The 24,498-nt window shown below is 45.1% G+C and overlaps 1 protein-coding gene and 1 pseudogene across 50 annotated transcripts in view; one reads left to right on the top strand and one right to left on the bottom strand.

The window, feature by feature from the left end:
* The window catches only part of SORBS1 (sorbin and SH3 domain containing 1), a 228,564-nt gene that overhangs the window by 25,148 nt on the left and 178,918 nt on the right, over positions 1-24,498 (bottom strand). For 43 of the 50 annotated variants that reach the window (XM_073240623.1, XM_037015662.2, XM_073240636.1 and 40 more), the window contains 5 exons: positions 22,738-22,787; positions 14,962-15,134; positions 12,277-12,362; positions 9,000-9,167; positions 5,127-5,173 (listed from right to left, as the gene is read on the bottom strand). In XM_073240623.1, coding sequence (XP_073096724.1) covers positions 5,127-5,173; positions 9,000-9,167; positions 12,277-12,362; positions 14,962-15,134; positions 22,738-22,787 — 524 coding nt within the window. Of the gene's footprint in view, positions 1-5,126; positions 5,174-8,999; positions 9,168-12,276; positions 12,363-13,018; positions 14,492-14,961; positions 15,135-22,737; positions 22,788-24,498 lie in introns of all 50 variants that reach the window. The other 7 variants (XM_037015670.2, XM_037015682.2, XM_037015684.2 and 4 more) reach the window with 2 other exon arrangements.
* On the top strand, positions 126-5,117 carry LOC108386790 (CBY1-interacting BAR domain-containing protein 1 pseudogene; annotated as a pseudogene).

Here is a 24,498-nt window from a genome sequence, read left to right as displayed (position 1 = left end):
ATCTGAAAACAGGAGCTAACTCAGAGATTTTGGAGAATTCAGCAACAAACTATAAATAAAACACCTAAAATGGTGCCTGTTAAATAGTTAACACTAAGTAAATGCTAATTCACTTCCTTTTCAACATGGAAAAGGTATCTCGGAAAGAAAAGTGGATTTCCTTCAAATGTTCTTTATGCCTCTTTCAGCTATGCCTCTTTGCTGCAGTAATGATGATGCTGGGGCAGCTCACACCCCTGCACATGCTCAGGCGCCATGAGCCCCCATCACTGGGCCCCAGCCCTGGGTCTCCAGCTGTGCACGAGGCAAGATACTGAGGTGCAGCTTGGAAAACTGGGATGCCCAAACCAGACACAAACATGGAGAAGTGCTTTGGAGAGCTGTACCAAACCTTTGCTGCATATGTGCGGGAAACAGCTAGACCGCGAGACCAAGAAGACCTCCTGGCCAATGCAGTCAGTGAATACGCTTCTACAGAGACCCCCATATGTAAAGTGGGGCCTAACACACTTTGCTGATGAATTTGCCCAACTTCAGGATTATCGACAACCAGAGGTTGAAAAGACTTGAAGCTAAAGTAGTTGAACCTTTGAAAGCTTATGGAAACCTCATGAAAATGAAACGCGATGACCTCAAAGCAACATTAACAGCAAGGAATAGAGAAGCTCAACAACTCGGAGAGCACACGTCAGCGAAACCCATCTGGACGTGGTGTTTGGTGGCAGAATCTGAACTGCAGAGCTACAATGGATGCGACCTGAACAACTCTCATCTAGCAGAAACTGACAATTTTGAAAAGCAGAAAATAAAGGCTATAAAGACTATATTATGTATGTTCAGAATTTATCACTAGCAAAATGTTATTTCAAGGCAAAGCTGTAGAGGTCTATATTGCTATCAAAATACACAAAAGATTGATGAAGATGTAGAGGTTTCCTGAGATTCTCTGTATCCACCAGATGACTCATGTAGCTATCCTAAGAGCAAATTCAAAGTCGCCTCTTCAGAGATCACTGTCAGCGAAGTATCTGGAAGATGACGGGTATCCACCTGTTTGACTAAGAAAGGGTCAACTAGCAGAAGATGATGAAAAGGATGAAGACACAGATGTTACAGAAGAAGAATATTAATTTTTTTAAGTAAACTTCACATGTCCATTTTCATCTTAAATGACGGGGAATTGAGAATTACTAAATTGTAAACCTTTATCCTGGCTTGATACATTAAACCTAAAAATGAAATCCCGCTGCAAATAGAAAATAATTAAAGGAAATTTATGCTGCCCCAAAATGAAGGTTTTAAAAAATATTACAAACCCCAGCCATTTCAACATCCTATCTAGCATTAATCTTTTTGTATAGGTTCCTTTTCAAAGAAATTATGTTTTCAAAAGTATTTCATATTAGTGCACCATACCTAGCTGAGGTTTTAATGTAAGTACATGACAGAAAACAAAGGTTCTAATAATTCCACTCATGGTTAAGATACCAGGCTTTCATCACCAGAAAAGGGTCCTAGATAGTTCTGATTAAATAGAAATTCTATTCCATAAAGCCTTAATCAAAAAAGTTTTTTCCTTTACTTTTTTCCCCCACTTTTACTACAACTTGAAATTTCATTTGATACATAAACTTACTTTTCAACAAGAGTGTAATCACTCTTGAGTAAAGGTAATGATAGGACACAATGATATCAGTGTCTTACAACTATATATAAAGCATAAATTTTAGTTATAAAAAGAAAGTCACATTCAGAGTATAAGAACAAAGGAAAAACTGAAGGAACAAAACAGCAGCAGACTCACAGAACCTAAGAATGGAATAACAGTTACCAAAGGGAAAGGGACTGGGGAGGATGGGTGGGAAAGGAGGCATAAGGGTGGGGAAAACAGGGCATTACGATTAGCACACATAATGTAGTTGGTGGGGGGGGGCACAGGAAAGGCAGTACAACACGGAGATGACAAGTAGTGACTCTATAGCATCTTACTACACTGATGGACAGTGACTGCAATGGGTATGTGGGGGTGACTTGATAATAGGAGGAGTCTAGTAACCATAATGTTGTTTAAGCAATTGTACATTAATGATACCAAAATAAAAAAAAAGAAAGCCACATTCAACATTCAGCCCGATTTTGGTTTTAAAACAAAAATGCTGTCATATTAAAGCATTATACATGGTACTACAACTTTTGGAAAGCTCCGGTTTGGTGGAATGTTGCCTAGGACAACATTATGGAAAACCATAAGTCATTAACAGTTCTATAAAAACTTTACCAAGCTACCATTTAATTAATAAGAGTATATAGTCACTTTTATTTCTGAAAATAAGATAAATCAGAGAGCCTTTCCGTTTATCTGATGCTTTTGTTTCTTTGGGTTGGGAATTGTACCTTTGCTATTTTATGGATCTGAGTCAGGCACATAAAAATTGTAAAATTTATAGAATCAGTTGGGATTCCTACAAAAACCAATTATTTATTAACAGAAAAAACTTTCTAGAAAGCTTTAAAAAATAATGACATTAATCTCTAGCAAGAAATTCTTAAAATAAAAATGAGACAAAGAGGTAAATTATAAACAAAATGGAAACTTAAAAGAACAAAACTGGTTACTTGAAATTTTATTCAAAAAAAAAAAAAAAAGACCTAGATCTTTTCTATTTGCATCAAACCAATAGCATGGAAAGAAAGGTCTCTGATTGCAATTTGGAGGGGGTGTGGCTGCTCTGCAGTGTGCCAGGAAGTCCCACAGTACATGAGGGATGCTGGCTAAACAATGAGTGCACATCTGGAAAGCTTTACACAAAGTCAGCAGTGTGCTGAGGGAAAGAAAAGGCGGCCTCTGTGGGTCTCGCACTGGTAGACAGGATTGTAATCCTAAAGGGGCCTGGGAAGGGGATCCAGGGCATTTGTCTCTGTGTGAGAGAATGACTTTGGCCCCATTTCTGCCATAGCCCTCCTCGGGAGTATTCTGAATCCCCTCCTCTCCTGAACCACACAATGTGCAGGACCCTCAGCATATCCACCCCTGAGGAAGATCTGCAGGCTCCAAACTCTGCCAACCCAAAGTGATGTGCAGCTGCAGGAGGACAGCCTATGTAAGATGGAGGGGTCAGTAGTCATGGTCAAAGGATATGTATCTCGGGGTCCTTGGGGCTGCTGTCCTTGCTGCATGCAGACCACACTCTCACCTCCCAAATACCCATGTGACAAGGGCTGGTAGGAACAAGGTTTGAGCAATGATAACATACACATGAGATCTTTTCTGGAGTGTCACCATGTACGTTAGCATAGTACAGGCTTGGAGAAGTCCTGTCGGAAGACATCTGTTTAACTGTTAAATCAAGCATTCCTATCCAATACTCTTTTGAGTAACGTACTATAGGGGAAAACAGAACCCAGTGATGAAAGATGCTGAAAGGACTCAAGTCTGTGGAGCTGTCATTTACTCTTCTTCAAAAGTTTGATTGACTCTTTTGGGAGGCACATGGTGTGGGAAAGTGAACTCGGTAGGAAAGCAGGCCTCTCCTGCGTCAGCAACACCGATGCACAGGGACACAGCCTGTCTACCTCAGCTTTCTCACCTGCTCTGTTTGACAGTGCTGCTCTAAAGGAAAAACTGTTCTCAGACTTTTTAAAAATGAAGTCTAGGTGGATATAACATTATCACAACACCATTCAGTGATTACACAGACCTTTCCCAATTCAGAGAAAAGGCAAAGGTATTGTCTGATTAAACTAAAAATTAATTTAGTTATCTGTTATCCTCTCACTGGTTAAGAGACAGAGAACTCTTTTATCCTCTCTGGTTGAAAATGGGGAGGATCCTGAACTTTGCTACATTTTGTAAAATGTCTGACAAGTATTACCTTGCTGCCCTACAAGAGAGGCATTTTTACACCCATTTCACAGATGAGGGTATTTGAGGTGGAGAGGACAGGGATGTGCTCCCGGTCACAGGAACAGTGAGTGGCAGAGTCAGCATTCAAGCCCAGGACTTCCTGACTCTAGGCCCATCATCTTCCACACACTATGCTGCCAAGCCTTGTAGCTGGTGAGCAAAAGGACCAGAACAACTACAAATAAACCCAAGGACAAGATCTGTGCCCATGTTCTGGGAACTGTGGCGGGGTCCCTCATTCTGTGGCACAGGAGATGAGAATCATGCTGACAGCCTGCACACAGCATTTCCCAGCACACCAGGACGGGCTCTTTTCCTCTCAGCACCAGACACAGGGCCTCCCATTGGCAGGACAGCAGGATGGCCACTGGCCACTGCTGACAATGGAAACTCATGGCCCTTTTAATCCAGAATTAGATATGAGATGAGCAGGTTCCTTTTGGAACCCAGTCTTCTGGTAGCATCCCAAATTCCGTTCCATGGAAAACAAAGGCTTCCTGGTAATCTAAATTTAGATCACACTGGGTTGAATAAGTTAATCAGGTTTCTTCATTGCAAACTTCTAGAGCCATTAAACAGCAGTGTCCCTTCAAGGTGGGGTGGGAAGTATAGACATGGCACACAGTGGTTCCCAGGCTCCTTTATGTGATGGGATACTCTTTTTGAGAAATAATTTACAGGGCTAGCACTCTGAGGAACATTATGTAAAAGAAACGCTGGCATCCTGTGGGTTCCTACAAGCCTTTACTCTCTTGGGATATTATAACAAACCTAGTAAAGTTATTTCCTAGAAGGGTGGTTCTGGTTCCTTCCATAGAAAGAATGGGTAAGATGGAGCTACCACTTAATCAAGCCAACTATAGAAGGTGGCAGGGTGGCAGAGTGGTAAGAGTCCAGGTTCTGGCACCAGGTTGCCTGGGTTTGAATCCCAACTCCAGCATGCCCAGCTTGAGTAGGTTCCTTAACCTTACAGTCCCTTAGTTTCCCCATCGGTACAAGGGGAATAATAAGAGCACCAGCCCCACAGGGCCACAGTGAGGGCTGAAGGAGTTGACGTATATGAAGTGCTTTGAAGGGTACTTGGCACATAGAAAACTTGGTAAACTACTGTGTGGGTTTTTAAAAAGTTTTATCATGGCTGTTTCTTAATTCTTCTTTACAAGTGAACTTCTGTGTCTCAAAGAGGCAGTTAAAAATAACAAAAATGATGGGTGGCACTTACTTTAGTGTCTGAGCCTTAAAGTCAAATTTGGCTCTGGCAGGTCTCATCTAAACACAAGAAACAATCACAAGTTAAGATCACAATTCATGTACAACAAAAAGGACACATTTTCACAAGTTTCTAGAAAGCAAAGCAGAAAAATTCACTCTAACCAGTTTGTTCTAATGCAGAAATCTGGGCAAAATTCTACTTGTCTGCCTTAGCAGAACATGAGATGGCTGTCTGGTCCTGTAGGTCATGTATGAGAAGCTCCCTAAGGAGGGCCAGATTTGGGGAAGAGATGGCTAGTAAAGTCCCAAAGCTGAAGTGCTGATTCTCCAAAGCTGACCATGTGTACAGAAAAAACAAAAACAAAAACAAAAACAGCTAGAAGACCTTCTTTATCTACCCCTTTACTCTTTGGAGGACGTCTATTTGCCTGGCTTAAATCATGACCTGCAAGTAGACAAAACTCTGATTTACTTCTCATGTCATCTCAAACTCCATCTATTTCTCACAGTCTGACAGAGCATCCAAAAAGCTGGATAAAGTGAGCCCTGAGCCCATTCTTTCTCCAAGGCTTCCACTCCTGTTGGGTAGGGCTCTCCCTCCAGACCCCCAGGACTAAAGGTCATCCTCAGCCCCAGTCTCCACTTCGTCAAGTCTGTCGTTCAGTCATGCCAACCCTCCCGTTGTCCCTCCACAACTCTGCTCAGGTCTGACCTCTAGTTCCTACAGGCACAAAGCTTCCTTTGACTTTACATTCTCTTCGCTCTAATCTCCTGTCACTCAGGAGCACAAATGACATTCCGCAAATACCTCCATCACATCACTTCCTTGCTTTGAAGTTGGCTGAGGCTCTCAACTGTCCCTCAGATCAAATCTCATTCCCTGACATGGGTTAAGGCCTTTGGGTAATTTTTCCCCATTCCTCCCTAACTGCCTGTATCTCTTACTACACTCTTCCTGCCCCAGGCAGGCAAATCTATTTGCTACATCTTGTCTAGAACTCCTTCTCTGGAATTTATTTCCAATTTCAGCAAAAAGAGAAAAGGTTCATCTTAACTTACTTATTTGCACATCTTTCTTCCCCACTGTTATTTTAACTAATAGTTATCTTAACTATTTTAACTAAGAGCAGTTATTTTAACTTTTTTTTTTTTTTTAAAGAAAGTGGGTAAAATCATGTGAGCGAGCAAGCTGTTGATGGTTGCCAGTATAAATCTAACCCTAGCCATGAGCATCTCCACCCTCTTCTACTGCTATGACTTTCCGGTCTTGGGACACAATGGGATGAAAATTAAATTACATACTTCCTCTTCAAAATTGGAGGGCATAGACAAAATGGAGGGGAAATGGGAGACTTGAGGTGAGAAAAAGTTGGTATGTAAAAGCTTCATTAAACTTAGTTTTAGATCCTGATCCCTCAGTGATATGCCCTGTATTTCCAAGTTCCTCAAGCTGAGATTTTCTAACAGACGGATCTTAAGGGCCATGACTTCTCCACAAGAATGTTTTATTTTTGCATTTTCATGCTGAAGTTTTCATCCATCTATCTATCCACATATTAGAGGGCAACTGAATGACTACCTTATAAGCAATGCCACACACCTTCAATGTGTGCACCTGTGTCTGTCTGTGACCACAGAGTAATTTAACAGTTGTAAGCAAATAAGACTGGATGTGGAGTTGATCAGTGACAAATTCACAAGAAAAAGCCAAATGACCAACACTGTAAAGACAAAAATTTCATAGTGATTCCAATAAAAAAAAAAAGTGGGGGTCACAGCATGACAGCCAGTTGTAGAGCTGTGTGAACTTTATAAGGTTTATACCCAAACAGTACCATATCCATACTCTGAATTCAGGCAAAATGACCTATCAATTAAGTTATAAAAACTGTATAGGTGTGTGGTTTACTATTCATTTCTTGAATTGGCCTAAGTCAATACTGGGGAGTTGGTGAAAATTTTTTTTCATTAAAGAGAATCCATACATCACTCAAGGTTGAGAAACACTGATTCCAGTGAACTCTTTAGACATATTATGAGAGCCATCATTGCTTATAAAAGGCATCATCACCCTCTCCTGAGGCTAAACCCATCTTTCCCTCTTCCAGCTCCTTCAGTAATGTATTACTCACTACAACAGAGAAAACTGCTATGAAGCTGACCCTTCCTTCCACTGGACAACCAGCTTCCTAAGGGTCAGGCTAAGATCTGTTTCTGTCTTCCCACAGGGTCTCACACAGAATTAGCAGACACCCAAATTCTACTAAATGGAACTGAAATACATCTACACAGCCCAGTGCATATTTTCTCATGTCTGTCAGTCAACATTGAGGGCAGTAATTCTCAAAGTATGGTCCCTAAACTGGTATCATCAACATCATCTGGGAACTGTTTGGAAATGCAGATTATTGGCCCCACTCCAGAATCAGAAACTTTGTGGACTGGGCCCAGCAATCTGTATTCTAACAAGCTCCTAGGATGTCCTGATGAGCATGCTAGTCTGTGAATCACTACTCTAGAAGGGAGGCGGGGGCAGGGGCTCAGGCAGTTTGCCCGCCTCTGTGCATGGTTATTATGCCTCATCTACATGAAAGTATGCAGCCCTAGAGTGCCATTGCATGCTCCCGTCTTCTCCATCACGTGCAAGCAGCTAGGCCTGTGACTGAGGGCAGTCCATCCCCAGCCTCCAGAACTCAAGGAGCTGGAACGCCAAGGGCTGTCTTTCCCTTGCCTCTGAGTGAACTTGCCAACACTTGCCTCTTCCTAACTGCACTCTCTTTTCTTCATCACCTTAGAGTCTCTTTCTCCTTCCTAGCTTTCCTTCCTTTAGCCTCATTCCCTCTTTTCTGTCAAACACTTTCTACTTCTTTAAAAAACAAAAAACAAACACCTGATGGACAGCCAGTGGCACCTCTGTTACTCAAAAGATAGAAATGTGAATATTAATCTATGATGATGAAAGATTATAAGTGTGCATATACTTGAGTGTCAGTTGCCCACTTTCCTACCCACCCCAAACCCCAGACATGCTCCCTTCCCCAGAGGGGCTACTCCACAGCAGGACAAACTGACACAGGGCACAGCATCTGGCCGGCAGGAGGATGTCAGCATGTTGCCTTTCATGCAGCAGGCCAGGCCCGGATAAAAATCACTTCAGAGGTTTAGGCTCCTTTGTTCCTTTTGTAATACTAAGTTTCACAATCAGATGAGGAATGTCAAAATTAAGGGAACAAATGAAATTTACTCTCCATGGGCTTCTCCTAACTGTACAACTCTTTGGGTTTCAAAGTTTTCAGTGAGGTTCCAGCACTCCTCAACACTTTTATTATACAATGAGCTCACTGTATAATACTGAGCAGCAGTATTGTTCTCTGCTATTTCAACATTAATGACATTAAACTTGGGGGGGTCTGTGTAAATAATGTACCATTAGCAAACTTTTTAAATATAAGTTTCACTACACCATCTCTTCAATTTTGCATTTTCTCTTTTCTGTGGTAATTGTCCCCACCATAGCTACTAATGCATACAGATGAAGATACAAGGTTTCTAAGCAGAATGCATAGGCAACACTGTATCATGATAAAATGCAGATGGAGAGGACTGGACTCCTGAAGGCAGCCGATGCTCTAAGGCATGCATTAGAGATGTGATGTGTCCCAGCAGATCCCGGTCCCACAGCCAGGCATGCTTGAGCATACAGAGCACAGGACACGATGGGAATCATGTCCACTGACGAGCTGCGGAAGAGCCAAAGCAAGCCTAAGGGAAGCCAGGATGACAGATACTGTTTGGAGAGCTAATCTGGCCTACAGAGGGCAATGCTGAGGGAGGCAATATTGCTTTGGGTCTCAAGCAGCAGATCGAGGTGACCAAAACAGACCTCTGACCCAGATTTCCTTTTTGCCGTATCGTCTATATTGAGGAGGTCCCCAAAGCGCTCATTAGTGATAAATTGATGGTGCGTCGGAATGACGCCCGTGTGGCGTCGAGCTGCGATATCGGCCTCTTCTTGCTCGCGCTTAAGTCGTCTCTGGTCCGCTAAAAGTTTCTGCCATGAAATTGCATAAAATGGGCAGTGAATCATCTGGTCCAGGGTATTGGAAAACTGCCAAGAACACAACTAAGGAAAAAGGCTGGAGGGTCAACAGGAGGAAATTTTAAGGGTCAGATGTTGGAGGGGTTTTATGGCCTCAACCACTACGTTCCCACTGTACTGTAACCACCCCCACCCACGTTCTGTGTAGGAAGAAGGCAGCCCTGCATGGGAGAAACCTGGGGAAGGTAGGACACGGGAGGATGAATTCCATATAGTTACACCATCTAGCAAACTATCCCCCAGCTCAGCCAAAAGCTCCCTGCCTCCTGATACATGGCAGCAAAGTCAGTCACCGGAGGCACATGTGTAGTATTCACAAGCATGCTGGGCCGGGGGGTGAAGTGCTGGGAGGGCTGGCCTCACCTTGCTTAGTGACGGGTCCCCACAGTGTGTTCCCAGGGCGGGACAGGGCTGGCTGATTCCTCCGGCCCCATTCAGGGCTATGAAGCCTGCTAAGGGCTTTTACTATGTGAAGGGTGACAACCAGGTAACTTGTATTTCCTATGATCGTTACTCCAGTATATGCTCAACAGAGAATGGATGCCTATTTCAAAAAATATGTCACCCCTTCTCCTAGGCCAGCCAACCCTTCCAGCCAGGCACAATTTTTCACGAGGCCTGAGAGTGCATTCGCCAAGGTCCATATGTGATTGACAACAAATCATTAGTTATTTTCTTACTGTAGTTTTTACTTAACTATTTCTTCATAGAGGAAATGAAACTGAGTTGAAAGGAATCATGTAGAATATAAATACAAAAAGAATTAGTTAACTATTTCTATTTTTAAAGGCCTTTAAAAATAATTAAACAATGTTGCATTTTACCAAATGTCCTCATTGCCTATTGAAATGATCCTATGGAATAGAATTTTAATGTGTTTTCTTATCCCATACCAATCATAGATGTCTGGGATTAACATTCCTTGTGGGAAAGCATTAATTAGAACTGGTAATTCCTAGCATTCTCAATAAAATGTTAGTCTTTTTCCAGCAGGCAAGTAAATGCATCAAGTGACACCTAGCCCCAGAGGATGGTGGGCCTGATTTTTTAAATTTTATCCAGGGTCTACAAATAATAAAGTAACAACTTATCAAATGGCTGTGGGATGTCCTGCATTCAGGTAAGCTGCAGTAAAGAGTAAATGAGAAAATAAATGAGAAAGTGCTTTGCAAAGCACTGCGCCATAGAAAGGGCCCAGGCCCAGGATCAGAAGCCCTGGTTTCCAGCTCTGCTTCTGGTGTATGTTAACCTGCTATGTCACCCTGTGTAAGCTACTGTCTTGTTGCAGACGTTTCTTGGATAAAACAAGAGGATTGGCTAGATGACTACTAATAATCCTTCAGGACTGACATATTCTCATCTTCTGAAATGCCACTGTGATCAGTATTAGTAATAAAATATTTACCTAGAAAAATACCAGACTGACACTCCAGTACCTGGGAAATGTGAGTTGTTTCTGTAGCGATGGCCATGGACTGATGCTTAAGGCTGCCACATGTCTGGTGCTCTGGCCAAAGTTATGTGTAATCCGTCAAAGTGGACAGTGAATGGAGCAAAGCGCCTAACCCAGTGCTTGACTCTGACCTCAAGAAATCCATCATTCCCTTAAGCCAAAAACCATGGATAAAGACACAACATTTTTAAGGAGCCAGTCTATTCAGGAAACAAACTGCTTCCCTTCTGAATGCACCTTTTAATGCATCAATTGCTAACCCAAGTAAATTATGCCTCCCATGTGGTAAGCAAGGATTCTATTATGAAGCCTTCTGTGCTGGATGCTAGGGTTACACTACTAAAACAGAATGTCATCTTTCACCCTAGCAGCGCAGGCTGATGCAGGTGGGAATCTTGTATCTCAGTGATTAGAAATGATTCTGTTCTGTGGCCTGACAGACACTCATTATGAGTTTTCCACCTCGTTTTTAAAAATAATTCTCTATATCAAATGCTTCATCTTGTTTCTCTCCACTGACAGGTGCAGATACCTTACTGAATGACCATTGTATTATTCCTCAAGAGGGAGAGAGCGGTTGCCTTTTTTGTCTCTTGTCATCTGCCATCAACAACTATCACCATCCATCCCTTTGCAAAGTCAGCCTTACCTAAATCCTTTAGGAAAATCCACTGCAACCCAAAACCACTCAACAAAACACAACAATCAGCTTCAGACTTTACAGGTAAAGGGCCAGAGTTGTGTATACCTGAACACCCTCCCCCTACTGCCACCAGGTTCAAAGCAATTCTTCCATCTCTTAATTCACTACAGGGAAACAGTTATCAAAGCTGCTTGATCTCCAGACCCCTTCCTTCTGGAAATCCAAAGTCCAAAAAGTATGCCTTGCAACAGCACTGTATTGCCACAGAAGCTTGTGATTTTGCCCATTTCACTAACATGTAGAACTAGCTCTTCTGAAACCCCAAGGGCATGTGCTCCTTTCCTGGCCCTGTCAGTCCTACCACTGCCATCCAGACATTTCAGGAGCTACAAGAAAGGGCCCATATTCTGAAGCTCTGGTGGGAGTTTAGCAGCATTTACTGGGGTACCTTTCTTCAGCTAAGTTAAAGACAATTTCTTCAAATTGTTTTATAAAATGTATTGTGGTCATTATTTTTCAGTTTCCCTTTTTTCCTACTGCATCCTTCCCAATATGAACTATGCTTTGGGCCAACAGAGGAGTGGGCAGTACTGGAGAAATATGTGGGTGGACTTCCCTAGAGAATGACAAGGCAGGGGTTAGGGACAGGGATGACAGAGCAAAGCAAATTCGGGGTTCCCTCACAAGGCACTGAATGCGTTGGTGGGCATCCTCTTTCTGAACCTCCTGAAGCAGGGCTAGCTGGACCTGGCATTTAGGAAATAGTGCCTGTGGGGAAATTGGTCCTACTTTTTGGAAAAGTGGAGAGACTGAGCTTATGTCACATAAAAAGTCATTTGTGAAAACATCAACCTTTGCATCCAATTGCTAGGCCATGTCACCTCTCTGACAGACGTCTAGAATGTCTACTTCCTTCACATTTTTATCTGCTCAAAAGCTAAGAGATTTTTAAATATGGCATTTACCTCTTTATCATCGTGACGTCTCCGAATGAATTCTTCTGTGGACTCCAGATAATCGGTTGGTATAAAATGTCTTGGTGATTCTGAATCTTCAGAACAACAAAGTAGAATTAAAACAGGCAAAGATTTAGTGGGGAACCAGACTGGGAAAAGATTTCACCTTTCATCCATTATAAATATCAAGTTTCCAGAGTCACTGATTAGTGATCAACAGTCAAATTCTGAAGGAAAAAATCCCCAAACCCTCCCTTCCCACCTTTTGGAATTACTTATAGTTAATGCTAGAAAACTAATCAGAGGGCAAAAGGTGAGAGTGAGGACCTTCTTTGCAAAGTGTCACTGTGAAGAGCCATGCAGGACCTCACAGGGACACACTGCACACTCACACACACACACACACGCACAGGGCCACTGAGAGAGGCTGCCTCCCGAAACACCACAGGCTGAACTGGGCTTGATGTAAACTGCAAGGGGCTTGAGAGTTCAAATGAACAAATTTCTCAGATGAGCTAAACGGCCAATTTTTCTTTCGAAACAGAGTTTGGTGGTTAGTCTACATGACATGGGGGCTTTGTTTTTAAAGAGGTGCAGCCACTACAAGCCAGGATTAATTGCCAAGCAAAACAAACAGAAAACAAAGGACAGACCAGAAAATGAGCACCAAAGGCACATGGGAAAAGGGGACAAAGCAAGCAAAGTGGAGAGACGGGTGAGGCGAGACGGGGGCAAATACACAAAACGCCACCTCCGAGGCACGCTCCCACTTCACTGTGTGGATTGTTGTTCCTGTCCAGGCCGTGGTCTGAATAGGGCACAGAATTCCCATTATTAAAGGCCCCCAGGCAGTCCTCTGAGACCGAGGGTCTCTCCCGTGGGGGCTCTGAGATGCGGCTCAGCCTGGCCATGGTGTGACGGGAGGACAGGCGTTTGGGAACCGAGGGCTTCCGCCCCGGCGGGGGCCAGTCCCGACAGGGCTGACTGGGGAGGTCTGGCTTCTGGCCCCCCAGGGGGCCGGAGAGGTCACTGGGAGAAGGCTGCCTGGGGTGGTGCTGGAGGGGCTTTTTCAACCGGAAGGGGAGGGGGCTCATCAGGTAGATGTTCCTGAGGAGCGCGTTCTTGTCCCCCCTGGGATCCGGGCGCCAGTCGGGCTGTCTGCAGGCCTGCTGCTCGTGCTTCCGGATGGTGGTGAAGCGGGTGTAGGAGGCCGGGCAGGCGCCCTTGCACTTGCTGAGGCGGTGTCTGGGGAAGTCTCCGTGAGTGCTGCCACTGCTGCCCTCCCTGCTGTCACTGGACGTGTTCGAGCAGTGGTCAAGCTCGTCAGAGCAGGCAGAGAGGGGCTCAGAAGGTGCCAGGCCCCTAAAGCCCAGGATGGAGTCTGCCACATCACTGCAAGTTGGGGAGGCACAGACGCCCCTGGGGTCCATCCTGTCCATCACCCTGGGCCGGAGTTTGGTTGACTCCAGGAGGGACTCGGCTGAGCGGGCCGAGGTCAGGCCACTCCGGGACAGCACGGGCGTGGGGGACTTGCTCAGCCTCCCAGACAGGTCTAGGGACGGCATGGACCGGGACCGCTGAATCAGCTGCTCAAAAGCTGTAATGCGGGAGGAGACCGTATGCTTGGGGATGTGCTCTGAGCCCTCTGGGCTGGGGCCCAGCTCACCCCTGGCCAATGCCAGGCTGCTCCTTTCAAAGTGGGAGGCAAGGTCCCGCACACTCGAGGAGGAGACGGATCCCAGGAAGAGGCCAGAGCGGTTGATTTGGTGCATGTCCCGGTAGAACATGGAGAACTGTGTCCCAGCCTTTCCCACGAGAGGGCAGGGCCTCCCTGCGCTGTTGACGGACTCCTGCAGGCTCATGGTGCTGCTCCGCTTGCTGTCAAAATCCCGCCGGGGGCGCCCTAGCAGATTCTCCACGCTCCCCCCAACTTGGAGGGGGAGGCTTCTTTTGGTATCATTCAAAGAAACCGAAACACAAAGGTTCTCACAGCTCTGAGCCTTTTCTGATGGCAACAGGACTCCCTTTTTTTCCTGCAAAAGAGCGCTGGGAGCAGAGAGCCTGGGTTTGAATTTGGACGGAAGGATTTCTGAAATGCAGGCTTTCGCAGCAGACAGGGGTTTCTTGTGCTTACAGCCAGGGCCTAACGCATTGCTATAGTTAACTGTTCGGCTATGAGCTGAAGATGAAGAAATCATGTGAGCATTCCCACCTTTACGATCCACTGGAAAGCATGCAGAATAAAATAAACAGACCCATTAGGTTAAAGCTGAAAGCTGCTAAAAAAAGGGTGAGGTAACATGCTCATTTGTCATAAGGGTTTTTTTGGTTTTGTTTTTTAAAAATTTCCAGTTGATGTCCAGAAGCAAAGTAATCTGTGCTGCGAAGCAGGTGCAAAGATGCAAAGAAAAATGGCCACCCTGCTGGAGTCAGGAAAGGTAAAAGCTCAGCTAATTTCTAAGATAAGGGAGCAAAAAAGAGAAGAGAGATGCTTCAGGGAGAGCAAGGTTGGGGTTTGAAGGAAGAGGAATATTAACACCCGAAAGAAAAATGGCCGGTGAGAAATGAGGGAGGGAATGAGGAGGGCTCAGAGGCCTGGAAATCATCTGCCATGGCAGAGCTTCTCCCAGTAGCTGCCATCAGGCCTGTAACAGGTGTGGCCGGGCGAGAGGCCTGCAGGCTCCGCCCAGTTACCTTTAGTGGAGGCTGAGCTGGATGGTCGCTTGAGCCCGCTCAGGCCCTGGAGAGGGATGTCACCACCTTCCAGGACGCTTTTATAAATCTGCCTCTCATTCTCCAAGCTAGCGAGATCCCCGGGAGCCCCATCTGATTCCCTCTTCACTGCGTGGAAGTTGGAAGAATATATACTAAGAACAATGTAATTTTAGAAGAGAAGAGAAGAGAAAAACATTTAAAATTGGAATTAGTATTTTTAACATTTTTCTAAAAAGCACATTACAAGCTGAGGGCAAGAAATACACTTTCTGGCACCCTAATCAACCACCATCCTTTCTAAAGAGCATTCTCATTTAAACATAGCGTTCCTACAGACCAGACAGGCCCATGGGGGAAGCCGAATGCTCAGCAGTTGTGTCCAAACAGCAGAGTGCTCTGCGATGACGGCATCTGTGCTCTAAAAGAGTGACTCTGAGAAACACTGCTAGGGAGGAAGGGTGGGGGGAGGACAGGAGGGAGCCCAGGAAGATGGAGGGGTGCAGGCTGAAGGGTACTAGGGCCCGGGGCTGCACGCAACATGGGGCAGGTCAGTGGAGTCTCTGATGTGTTACCAGCCAGAGTTGGTGGCTTCAAGCTCACTACTTGGGTTATTTTTCCAGGTTATTCTTCAAAAGCATTAAAACAAACGATGATAGGACAAGGCCCAGCTGTCCTGGGGCTGCAGGAAAATCAGCCACCAAGTGAAAGTGGAACCTGACATTCTGTATTTGCCAGACACATTTTGTCCCTACTTCTTTCAAAATTTGTATTCAGAACCTTATGACATGTAAGTATAAGCTACTGCTCATTTATATAGCCTTCATTTACTGTTATCTTGCTGAAATTCTAGGTATTTTTGCAAGTTACCACAAATCCTTTTTGGAATGAGGTGGAGCGCAGAAAAAATTATGAGCACTTACTCATCCCTCCTTCCCCTAATCCGTTTTTAATGCCCTCACTCACTGACGCCAGTAACACGTGGAGACACACACACACATACTCTATCTCACTCTCATCAGTGGAAGACCCCTTTCTCACAAAGTACTCAGGCTTCCTCTAGACTGATTTTCAAACCTACTGAATAAACCTAACTTCAGTTTACTGGTAACAATATGGATTTCAGCTCTGAAAATGTAAGCAGCCTAACAGGATTTCTCCATCCCAATATTTTATTATGAATATTGTTGAATATACAGAAAAGCTTAAGTATTATAATAGCGAACACCCATATGTCCCTCCCCGATTCTACAAGGAACACTGGGCTGCATTTGCTTTATTACACATCTACCCATCTCCTTCCCTCTACCTATCCATCAGTGATGGTATTATTTCTACATTTTATGCAGCCTCTGGGTCCCCAGGGTCACAGACGATGACAACAATAACAACTCTCCACAATTTGGTAAGATGGCCTTTGTGGCAGGTACTGTGCTAAGTGCTTGATGATCATTCTCTTTAATCTTCACAAACAATGTATTTTTTTCATTTTCAGAATTGGAAATGAGGCACTGAGAGGTTGGGCACTTGTCCAAGCAGGGAGTTAGTGGCATGGCAGGGCTAGAACTCAAGCCATTTCATCAGGCGCCACACAGATAATATTCTCAGCTACCGCTTTGTGTGGACTGTTTCTCTAGGACCTGAAGGAGGTAATGCCTCCCAAGAACGCAGGCTTGCATACCACAGGATGCTCAAACTCCACCATGGCTGGGTGTCACCTGCCATGAAGGTACCACAGGGTCACGTGGTGTCAGAAACTCTGTGGCAAGACAGGCAGGTCCCACCTTGAATAGTTAAGTTCCCTGGACAATACCCCTGCTTCTAGCACAGGTGACACCCCTCCCAGTCTTGGCCACTCCTGGGCCTTTATCTTTTGCCCACCACCGGCTTTCAGTGCGTTATGTGCTCTACTTCAGGGGACTATCCAAGGGGTCAGTGTTGTGCCAGGAACCTCCTCAATCTCTCTGGCCTTGGTCAGGGGATCCAATACTTTTCCCCTTTCAGAAGAACATCACAGGGAATCTAGAGGGTTGGAGGACCCTGAAAGGTAACTGGCAAGGTTGTGTGGCACTATGTCAATTTAAGTAAATGTAAGCTCACCACAACTGGCTTTACCTTTGAAATTTCATAATTAAAAATAAATCTGCACCTTTTCTAAATATCCCTTTCACAATCCATCCTCTCCTTTTGGGTTGCATTTTCTGGTTTTGCCCTTCAGTTTAACCCTGTGTTTCTCCTTTTTTGTACAACACCGACTGCAAAACAACTCATGCACAGATGTCCTCTAGCCTTGGCAGCCGACAGCTGTGATGACAGAGGTCTGCCCTGCTCGGCTCTGGGGAGCAGCTCTGGCAGTGGCCTCCACCCTGCTGTCCTGTTTGCCTCAGCTTCAATCAGAGCACCCCACTCCGTCTTCCTTGGCTCCTTCTGACCCTCAACCATGACCAGCGTGCCTGCACTCATACCTTCTCTACCTCACCAGCTGTCAGACCTCACCTCACCCACAGCCACTTCACCACTGGCTGTATTCCACCCATTGTCGCCATTTCTTCCTGCTTCCCACCAGAACGACAAACCAGCACTCCGGAAACCTCTCAGAATGGATGTGCTGTAGCCAATTGTTTTCTTTCTGATACCAAAGCCACATGTTTTTTCCAGATGTATATATGACATGCTTGCGGCTGAGGCCCTCCTTAGTTAAAAACAGTATCTGAAAGCTCTGGAACAATGGTTTCAAATGTCACCTCTCCATCCAATCTCCTAATGCTGGAAAGACAGACCTCATTTGTCCCACTGTACCAAAGGGGAAACTGAGGCTCAGAGTTGAGAAGGCATTTGTGGAAGGTCAGAGTCATTGGGTCTTTGTTGTGTTCCAATAGGTCAGAAAGGATGAGAAAAGCGGGTGGGCTGACTGAGAAAGGCCCAGTCAGCCTTGACAGCTACCAAGGACTTGACAAAACAAGCCAAGTTCAGAAGCTCAGCTCTCAGCAGCCTGGGCTGAGCCAGTTTTCAGTTCAGAAGAGCAAGCCAGGAGACAGTGTGGGAATGTGCCCTCTGGCTAAGATGCAGAGCTGGCTGCTAAGATTCAAGGGGATTCAACCAACACACACTCACTGGAAGAATAAAGAGAGAACTGAACAAGCATTTCAGGGCCAACTGTTTCCAGTTGCGCCAACTGCAGGCGGCTCTGGAGGAGGCGGGCGGGGTCCTGGCAGGGTGTGATTCCAGCCCAACTTCAAGGTGTGATCAGCTGAGGCAAAGCTGCCCTGTTGAAAAACTCAGAAACAATCTGTTTCTCTCAACCTCCGTTTCTTTCATCTGCAAAACTAATAGGCATGAAGAGACTGTGCAAGAAACTTACCTTCAAATCTGTTATTTGTATAGACTTTGTTTTGAGCTCCTGACACATACATTCATTCAACTGCCTTCTAGCTATGTCCACCAGGACGCTCCTCAGGCATCTTAAACCCAATGTGTCCCAAACCAAACCCAGCTCTGTTCCTCCATCTCCCATCATCACCCAAGCCAGAAAGCCCAGGGAATTCAACACCCTTCTCCCTGTCCTGCTCCCCAAACCTGACCAGTCACCATGCCCTGCTTACTTCCTGTCCTTGACAGAGCTCTGGGCAATCCCATCCTGCTCCACCTCCCCAGCCACCGCATCCCCACTGCCCCCCACTATGCCTGTGCAGCAAGCCCACCACCACTCCGCCAGTCTGTGGCCCTGACTCCCTCCCCTCGTCTTTGTGAATCACTGCTAATGACATTTCTAGAAAAGATCTCAATGTTATTCCGCTGCTCCTTTTATTCATTCAACAAATATTTACTGAGCACCTACTAACTGCCAATCACTCTCTGAGGTGGAGATTCTTCAAGGAACAAAACAATTCCAGCCTCGTAGAATTCACTGTTCAACACCAATTGGTTTTTTTCAGGAAGAGAAAAATGTAACTTTTTAACTGTAGGTTTTTGGGAGGGACTCTAGACAATCTCGGGAGGGCAGTTTTATCTTACAGCCTTTGTAATCAAAATTTTTATTTTTTATAATGTTAACGTTACTTACTTTTTATTTGCTTCTCTTCTATAAAGCTGTCCTTCCCTCTCCCACAAAACAGAGATGCTCATTCCCTGGCGGGTCCTGTCACTGTGTTCACAACACTGGATTCTGTTTGTTATTTACAGGTCTGTCACTCCATTACACTCTGAGCCACTTAAGGGCAGGCAGTTTATTTTATTAATTTTTGCATGCCTGGTGCCTAGCACTGCTGTTCAATAAGTATTAGTGGAATAAATAATTCTATAAAATTAAATGATTACATACACAGAGGTTTCTGGCAGATTTTTAAGGCCCAGGAGAGTCTCTGATGTTTCATATAGTTCTTTGGGTAAAGATTTGTATTTGGATCTTAAGTCACATAGAGGGAAAAAAGTTTTCTTTAGCAAAGAGCAGCTTGTTCTTGAGTGCCACCTTCTGGCCAAATAGAGTAAAGCTCTTTAGGCAAAGAATATTACTGCTCATCAATGCTGAAATGCTAAGCACTGATGAAAATGCGTAGTTTACACTGATTTATAGATCTGATAACTCTAGGGAAATACAATACAAAATTGGACATACTCTGATCACAAATACAAGAAATATTGTTTTTGAAAGGAATCACTGGTAGTTGTACTAGGCTATTGGGACTACGGGTGAATTTCCTTGTTTCCAGATTCTTTTAGTATTGTAATATGTAATCATAGTAATAAAATTCTAAACTGAAGTCTGTCCAAAATATGAAAGTGGATTTAAAACAACACCATCACTTCTCCAGTGACCACATTTTCTGACCCTGAGCCATCTGTGACTCCTCTCTATTCAGTCCTTGGGTTAAAATGCAAGTCTTGCCAATGTTTAGCACATCATTCCCACCCACCCAGTGAAAAGGGTCAGGTTCAGCCTGCAGGCTGCCTGCCTTGGTGCTAAATGAGATGGAGTCTAGTGAATTAAGCCTTACAGATGCATTTGTTTATCCAGTAAACATTTATCATGTGCTTTCCTATGTGTCAGGTACTGCACTAAGGCTGGCTCCTGGCTGATTCCAAACTCAGGAAAACCTTGCTTATTTGAACAAACTGGGAGAAAACCAAATCTGACTTACTGAAAAATCCCCAAGTGGTAGAACAGCAGGAAGAAGAAAACTCATTTATTCCTGCCAAGTATTTGAGAGGTAGGCTACGGCTGAAAAACAGCTCTTTGGAACCCTATTTCAATGACATAAATAAGAGTGCTTGGCAAATTAACACATCAGATATATTTATGTACACAGTGCTCAGTGTGCCTGAAAGCAATCTGCTCTTTTAAGCAGTTTGCATTAGTCCCCTCCAACCCTGCTAACACAGTATTGCAAATAGTTGCTTAAACTATTTTTTTAATCACTCAAAAACAGTGTATGTAACATGCTTTCTGTTAGTTTACTGTCTGATTTTGAATCAGTACAGGGCAGGTGAGAATTTACTGCTGACACCAGTCCCCTGGCCTAGAAACTCATTGTTCCTACTATCAGTATAGCTCTGCCAGGGACAAGCTGTGGAGTCCTGTGTGTGCCTTTATGTGCCTGTTTCCTCACCTATAAAATGGGGATTAAAAATAACACTTCAGCCTGGAATGTTAGGACTAATATTAGGTAAAGTATAGAAGATACTGAGCATAGGGCCTGGCATAAAATAAATGCTCAGTAAGTTGCTAGAATTACTTCATTCAAAACCTGTGCTCCTAACTTTGATGGCCCATGGACAGTTTTCCCTTGTGAATAATTTTAATCCCTATAAACTACTTCAGTCATTTGCCACTTTGCCCTATTTACTAACATTTAATTTTTTGGTGTGTTTTGTCCCCCAAACTATTAAGGGAATATATCTTACTCTCCTAGCGTAACACCGAGCACAGTGCCTTAGAACCAGGAGGAACTGGTACGCTGCCAGCCACCTGACACAGCCTTTTCTGTCTTGTGCATTTCAGGGAGATGGGGCTGGAGAGGGAGAGGTGCAAGCCCAGGCAGCAGGACTGCCACTGGGCAATCCTGAGAGCAGCAGGAGCAGGCAGAGCCCTGTGTGATGAGGCACTGAGCAGCCCAGGCTGTCAAACTGACAACGTTTGTCATCTTGACAAACAAGCGGCCTCAGGTACCAAGGAGAGTTTGCTGGGAGCTATGGCCTCAAAGAAGCCCTCCATCATCTGGTGGGCTTCATCCTAGCAAGCACAGCTCTGGGACCTAGAGGACCCTTGACTTGTCCTCCTTGGAGCTGAAGGCACAGTTCAACTTGCTTCTTGAAGAGTGAGCCTCAGAGCCCAGGGTGGAGGCAGAATGGGAAGGGGGACCTGATGCTGCGTCTGCGCTTTGATGCCTCTCTGGCATGTCGCTGGCCTGAGCGCTGATCCCACAGTGGATGCAAGAGACTTTATACTAGGCCTTTTCCTGCCCTCTAGGGCAGGTAAATTTCCTCTAGCTACGGTACATCTTCTCAACTTCTTAAGTTCTGGGGTATATTCACCATAATCATTAATAGACACAGTTATAGAAGAAAAATTAACAGAATGGGTCTAGCTGGAGATTTGGTCACTGTGTAAAAGAATTAAGTTTTTTGTCAATATTCAGAAATACCTAACTGCAGCTGATTTGACTGTCAAATGAAGAATGAAGCCACTCCTACCAAATGGCTTATTTGGCCAGGGAGGTAGGACATGCCCAAGCGACTATAATATTTGCCCCCCAAATCCATAAACTCAGCATTCAGATTAAATCAGGCTTCTATCTGAACACATGAACTTCGCTCATTGTGGATTCACCCAACCCAAATGGAGAAGGTCATCACTGTGCCTTTACTCTGTGTCATAGTTCAAAGAATCAGATACAAACATCGTGGTGCTAAGGTGGGGAGCTGCTCCTAACAGAACAATGCCCCAATCTACTGGGTGAACCAGGCACTATGGAGGTGCAGTACTCACCTTCAAGGACTGTCTGACTTATTAGCAGATGTAAAACTACATGAGCATAACTCAGGTACGCAGTACAGGTGAGAGCCATAAGAGGGGCTACCATGAGATCGGGTGGAGGAAGGCTCTGTTAGGGTCTACTTATACAAATACATGCTTGCTATTTACTGTGTACGTGATGGGGGGCAGCACCCAAACATTTTCAGCCGGGATAATAACCACATGGCAAAACACTGAGAAAAGGAATCCTGTAGAGGACCCAGGATGGTTTGGGGGAGATGGGAAGGAGGCTGCTGGTTACCCCATGAAGAAGCTGATGGGGGGTGCATGCATCACCCAGGCAGAGTCCTAAGCATTGGTATGAGGAAATAAATCCACATCTTTCAGAATCAGATGAATTAGCTCCCTCGGCCCCATCTTACCCTGTGCCAGGGCCAGCCAAGCACCCACCCCCTCCCAACCTTTATACCAGATTCCAGTCACACCCCCACCTCCAACAAGCAGCAAATGGGGTACACTTGGACTCTCAACTCAGACAAATTAACTCATATTCTAAAGGTAAAGAGGCCAACACAGGAAAAGCTTATCAAAGGCAATGTAAATCACCCCACAATTTGGAAGAGGAAAAACAAGAAAAAAAAAAACTTGCAGACAGTAATTTAATTGCTGCGTGCCACCAAGCGGTCCATCATTCAAAGCCACTAGACTGATACAAATAAAACACACTTGGGTCCCATTTCTGACATCCAGCAATGCATGAAGCCATGTGAACGGTGGCAACTTACTATCCAGGAGACTCTGAAGAAATTTCTGGAGTGGGGCTGACTGCTGAGATCTGTAAATGTAAAAAAACAAACAAAACAAAACAGAATGTAGACAATTTATTTTGACTCAGATGTTTCAAGCCAAGGGGAAAAAGAGAGTGGTTCCTTTCCTTTCCTAACTTAGACGTGGACACCGGGAGACAGCGAGTCCGGCTGGAAGGGACTCAGTGCAGGTGGAGGGCAGTGCTCTTTCCTGGGAGAAGGATTTCTGGGCGGGGGGTGCTCTCACTCTCTGGTCTTTTGCCCCCCAGTGGCTGCAGCCAAGATTCTCTGGTGGGACTGGAGGTGGCTTCCTGGCTTACGGTCATCTTCTGTCGCAGGCCCTCTAGGCAGATGGCCACCACCTGGCCAACATGCATTAGCACATCCAGCTTTTCCCAGCCCCCCAACTCTGCCCCCCCTAGTACCCTGCCTCCCACCAAGCCCACCACAGACTACTTCATGCGCCCCAGAAGCCACATCCAGAGAGAGGGTCACCCAACACTTTAGGTACAGAATGTACACAAATGCAAGTAAAAAGATCACACTGTATTTAGAGATTTATGCACCCCTGCAGATTTAGCAGTGTGGAAATGGGGAGAAATGCAGTCCCACAAAACCTATTAATAACCATTTCAGCCTGAGTAGGGGAAAATTTTATAAAATCATAGGCTACTATGCAAACAGAAGAAAACAATGAACCCAGAGCTACATGCAGAGAAAAAGCAATATAGTTATGTAGTTTAGGGTGTCTTTGTTATCTTAGAAAAAGCAGAATCCAATATATTTGTTTTAAAAATAATGTGGTAGTTGAATCATTGAAAAAGTCAACTTTTAAAGATACTCCTGTCTCTAAGAATGACTACTTCAAGGAGAGCAAGCTCACTGGAGGAGAGGAGGCATGTGGGGAAAGGAGAGGAACACCAGGACAAAGGAAAGGATGGGCAAGAGTGAAAGAGGGGAAGAAACCCTCATCAGGTGCTCACCCACCCAGCCCTCTGCCCCCTATCCTGCACGGTCCTGTCATTTCTGAGGGCACCTCTGCCCCCAGTTGAGGACTCTGGCCCTCATTCCCCACTGTTCCTCAGAGACGGTGCCACTCTGGACCCCCACAACCATCCCGCTGGCCCTTCTGCCTGCACTGGTCTCTCCTGCCTAGAGTCCCCCACCTTGGCACCTGTCCCACCCTGGGCCTTCACCCACCTTTGAGGATGCTGCCCTTGTCTCCATCTGGGAACCCTTTTGTATAACCATGCTGAGTCCTCTGCGACCACCCCTCTTCCTTCCTTCCATGATCAAAGCTAGCTTCCGATCAGTGCTTCCCAATTCTTTACCACTCCAGCTTCCATCAACTACTCCCCCAGTGACCTCCCAACTTCCTAGAAACCTCTTGCTCATCCCATCTGTCGCCCTTCCCCTCGGAGGGCCTCTCTGGGGTACTGGGTGATTCTCACACTTGCTCCCGTTGCTCCACCACCCACTTTTCCTCCTACTTTCTAAACTGTTTTCTATGAGCCTCCCCTTCTCCTGTTCAGGGGCATCCAGCATCCCAGTGGGTAGCTGTTGGTCTCCCATCCTCTTAACATGAGTTATACATCTCCCTTCAACCTTTCACCTGTTCCCAGGGCTTCACCCAGCACTCACTGACTGTGTAAGGCCCTGCCTCTCTCATGAGATCTAGTGTTATGTTTCCAACTGTCTACGGGACATTCCCTATGTGATACCCAAACATCACCTCAAAAT

The sequence above is a fragment of the Manis javanica genome, chromosome 7 (genome assembly GCF_040802235.1).
Source record: "Manis javanica isolate MJ-LG chromosome 7, MJ_LKY, whole genome shotgun sequence".
NCBI lineage: Eukaryota > Metazoa > Chordata > Mammalia > Pholidota > Manidae > Manis > Manis javanica.
Note: the sequence above shows the minus strand (reverse complement) of the source record. Positions and strands in the feature narration are given on the sequence as shown.